Raw genomic sequence first — 4,545 nt, 5'->3', positions numbered from 1 at the left:
TTATGAATCTCTCAGTCTCACTTCAACTTTGGCCCTGCCTGGCTGTTTGGAATCGTCCTGCCTGGTATCAGAAGCTGTAACCCCGCCTAGGCTAAGGCTAAGGGAATGACCTTGGAACTCTAAGTCAACAAGGAGTCAAGCTTATTTCCCTGACAGGAGTGCCACTTCTGCTCCTTTATACCTCACCCTGCCTGGCCCCAATGCTTGGTCAGTTAGCCAATGATGGGTAAGATTCCCCAAGGGGAGAATGACCTAAGACAGGTACGATCACCTGGGAGGCCCACTAAAGAAGGACTTTGGGGGCTATGGCATAAGGGGGCGCTGGACTCTTGCCCTTTGGCTTTGACAAAGCCCGAGTCCTCCTGCTCTGCAAGAAAATCTCTTAATCTCTTGGCTGCCTTAATGCCCTTGCTCCACCTAAGCCTGAAACAATGACAGGGTGGTGCAGCCCTGTGCTGGAAAGGGCGGATTCCCCAGGTGATCAGGCCTAAGAAAGAACATGTAAATTCCTGTGAAACCCTGTTTGTTTAGAATGCTCTCAGTTGAATGAGAAGGGTCCAAGGAGGAAGTTAGTGTGTTCCTTAAAGTCCTACAGCTCTTTGACCCTGATTCAAAATAGACCCTCAGAGTTCCTTGTTACCTATCCTTTGATCCTTACTTCCTCGCAATGAGTAATGTGCTTTACCTGAATTCTTAGGCAAAACGAACCCAAATAAAAGCTGGTTTGGATGGTTAATTGGCACCCTCCCCACTAGAGGGGCTGGCTGTTCCGTCCCTACTTCTCCACATAAACTGGTCTGTCTCTGTGTATGTTTTTTCTCCCATTTCGACGAGCCATCCCCAGCGTTCAGTGATCACTGCTGGCCAGTGACCCACACATCACCTGGCCACGTGCATCCTCATGAAGGAAGATCTCAGACTGTGTCCTTGTCATTTCTTCTTAGGGTCTCCATCCCATCCTGGGTAGTTTATCCATTAACTGCCTGGCACTTACGTGATATATTTTCTCAAGGGATATTCTAGATTTCTCTGCTGCATACTGTAGGGAGATTCACAATGTAAATTCCAATAAAGTGAATCAAATTTTGACATGAATCAGGGCTTCATGCTGTGGAATATTGCTCTCCTGGACACGCTGCCACAGGAACCCTATTTTCAATCATATTAAGGATTCCAACTACCATTGCTTCATCAGTTTTCAGAAATGTTCTGTCCACATCAGGGTTTGCTATCCCATGGGCAATGGAAATTACAAACTCTGTAAGATTTTAAATAAAACACCAAAACAGGACACATTGTTAAAAATGTAACAAAAAGAAATCCATTAACAGGAAAAAAAAAAAAAAAAACACATTTCTCCTATCAAAGATTCTACTAAGGGAAATAAATGACAAGAATAGACAGGGATATTATATTTGTAAATCACATGTATGATGGAAGAAAGTGTTTACTGTACATTAATAATGGTATATGTTGTGTGGGAGACTGCCGAACCCTTGGAGAACTATGACCATCTCCAGAAGCAGGGCCAAGGAAGATTGTGAGTGGGGATTCCTGTCAGGGTCAAAGTTCCTTTTCCTTTGAGCAAATCTGTACTAGGAATTCTCTTCATTTCCCTCCCTATGAACCCTAACATCACTGGCAAAATGACACTGAGAAAACAGGTCAGTTAAAACATGTTTGTAATCATTTCAAGATATGAAAAATCTTCCATGGTATATGTGCATAATTACTATTGTTATTTGAAATATTTTTTCATGCAATAACAATATTATTTGCCATGCATTTAGTTTAGGGTCACTGCAATATGTCATGGGCATGCATACAATTAGAGTTTTCACAGGGAGCTGTTGACACAATGAAAATCTTCCAAAAATTAAAACAAACAAACAAACAAGCAAAAAATGTGAGTCTCTCACTTGTGCTTTGGATTTAGCAACTCAGATAAAAATAATGTTATAAATAAAGAAAATATTTCATTGAAACTGTCTTGCTCTATATTTTAAGTCTTTACACCAAAGTAGACATTATTCGCATATAAAATCACATTGATACATATTTGGTAATTGTATTGTCTCGGAAAGTATCTGAGCAAATAGAAATCCATTGTGACTCTTTTTAAAAATGAATGAGTATCCAAAAGCATCACATACTTGCTCTTTCATAAGATGCTGGTGAGATAGATGGGATGAGAGTGCACTTCCCCCTGAAGTGGGTCCAAGCTAGCCAGCAGTAAGACACGTGCATGTAGGATAGTGGGCACCAGCAGAAAAATAATTGCGTATGTGATTTATTGAGCAGTAGTTGGACAGTAGGGTGAGGGCCTCATATAGGGATACTCATATGGGACCTTCAGTCAGAGGAACCAGAGGACATTAGAGAACCCCAAACTTCCCAAGAACTCCAGGGCTCTGTGGTATTGGTTGACTCAGGGCATCTTCCAGCCCCAGGGAAGGGGCTCCCTCAGGCTTCATAGTCCCAAGGTTTGATGGCTCCCTGCTAAGTCACTGGGGTTTAGGAAGGCCAGTTTTCTGTGCCTAGAGGTGTAAGAACGCATGGTGTCCCTGTGGAGCATCCTGAAGTTGGGGTACTGTCTTCAGTTCTAGACCAGAGGTCCTGAGAGGTCCATTCACTGTGCACCCAGAAAGGACCCTCCCTTGCAGGGCATGGGATGGGCAGGAGGGGGCATGTGGGTGCCACAAGCTCAGGGCTGCTGCCCAGAAACAAGTGCAGAGGGGCTGGGGAGGGATTGACCGTGAGGCCCTGGGTCTTTCTCTTTTCATGAAATCATCTAAAACAAGAGTTAGAGACGAGTTGACTGTAAATATCCTACCTTATCAGAGAATTTACCAACCTCAATAACACATGAGAATGAGAGTAAAAGGTTATTTCTAGGCCTTCTTTATGTTTGAATTGTGAGGACCTGGGGACAAAGATGGTTGTATTAATTCACTAGGTGCAGCATTTAGAGACACACTGATCCAGTAATAAGACATTCAGGTAATTAGTCCAGAACAGATCCAGGTGCTCTCTATGTCACTCAAAGGTGGGCTCAAAATGTGGAGCATGTCCTGTGTTGGCTTCTTCCTCTGTGTGGGAAGCTATGTTGGCACAGAGTCAGGGACCTGGCAGGGGGCACATATCCTATAACACTGACTAGACATGTAGCCTCAGACTCCCACTGATCATGGTCCTTGCACCCTCTCCCTTCTGTTATGTGGGGTCAAGACTTCAGCTGTGAAACCCTCTGCCTCATGACTATGCAAATGAGAAGAGGTAGACTAGGTTAAATGTGAGTCTATCTGTGCCCTGAGGGCATCACCCACAGCCACACCCTCCCCTACAGAAGCCCTGACTGCATAGCCCTGCATCATGGACTGGAGCTGGAGAGCACTCTTCCTGGTGGCAGTGGCTACAGGTAAAGGACTTCCCAGTCCTTGGGTTGAGAAGGGGTCAGGAAGAGGCAAGGGGAATTTTCAACCACTCTTGCCTTCTCTCTACAGGTGTTCACGCACAAATACAACTGGTCCAGTCTGGGGCTGAGGTGAGGAAGCCTGGGGCCTCAGTGAAGGTCTCCTGCAAGGCTTCTGGATACACTTTCACAGAGTACTATATGCACTGGGTGCGACAGGCCCCAGGACAAGGGCTTGAGTGGATGGGAAGAGTTAACCCTAACAATGGTGGCACAGACTATGCACAGAAGTTCCAGGGCAGAGTCACCATGACGGCAGACAAGTCCATGAGCACAGCCTACATGGAGCTGAGCAGCCTGAGAATTGAGGACACGGCTGTGTATTACTGTACTACAGCCACAGTGATGGGGACAAAGGATCAGCCCAGACACAAACCTCCCTGCAGGAGGGGCTGGTAACACCAGGGGGAGTTCAAAGTCCCTGAACACAAGGATCTTCTCATAAGCATGTTCACTAGGAGTTCTCTGCTGGTTTCCTGTGTGGTTTCCTTTTCCTGTAACAGTTTCCCTCAGTACATCTCTCTGGATTCCTTATTCTGAACTCACTCTGAAGTCTCTGAGTTCGACAAGTCTGTTGTAAAGAGACACAATATTCCCACATGGACCAAAGGCAGAGTCTCTTTCAGACAGCCTTGGCCTAGTTTCAATGAATCATTAAACCTTCTGACCCATGTCTGCTCAATCTACCCAGAGCCTCTGTTGAACCCAACAGCTTTTCCCAACCCCTCAAAGCTCAGTACCCAAGCTGGCCAGCACCAGGACACATTCATGCTTGGCAGTGGGATCAGAGGCAAATGAAACAAATGCCAGAAAGTGAAACACCCCTGGGGGTGATGCTCACTGACTTGGCATCATGCTCACAGCACCCAGCATAGGTGACAGCACACAGGACACAGGGACCCACAGCATCTTTTTGTGGATGCCCTTCCTGGAGACTAGCACACACACACCAAAGGGACATAGAAGGTTTATCATGGACATTTGTCAAATATTTGCGAGGGTTGGAAGGCCCTCAGTAAGTTGGACGTGGTGTGATAGAGCCATGAAAAGGGACTGATTCAGGTTTTTATTCT

The 4,545-nt window shown here is 45.6% G+C and overlaps 1 gene segment (V, D, J or C); it reads left to right on the top strand.

Annotated features, from left to right (window-relative positions):
- Positions 1-3,318: 3,318 nt before the first annotated feature.
- LOC118498325 lies at positions 3,319-3,871 on the top strand. The segment is given in 2 exon segments: positions 3,319-3,418; positions 3,504-3,871. Coding segments are annotated over 2 exon segments (414 nt in total).
- The last annotated feature ends 674 nt before the right edge of the window (positions 3,872-4,545 follow it).

This window comes from Phyllostomus discolor, chromosome 15 (genome assembly GCF_004126475.2).
Source record: "Phyllostomus discolor isolate MPI-MPIP mPhyDis1 chromosome 15, mPhyDis1.pri.v3, whole genome shotgun sequence".
Lineage (NCBI taxonomy): Eukaryota > Metazoa > Chordata > Mammalia > Chiroptera > Phyllostomidae > Phyllostomus > Phyllostomus discolor.
The sequence above is the reverse complement of the archived record's forward strand: the minus strand, read 5'-3'. Positions and strand labels throughout refer to the sequence as shown.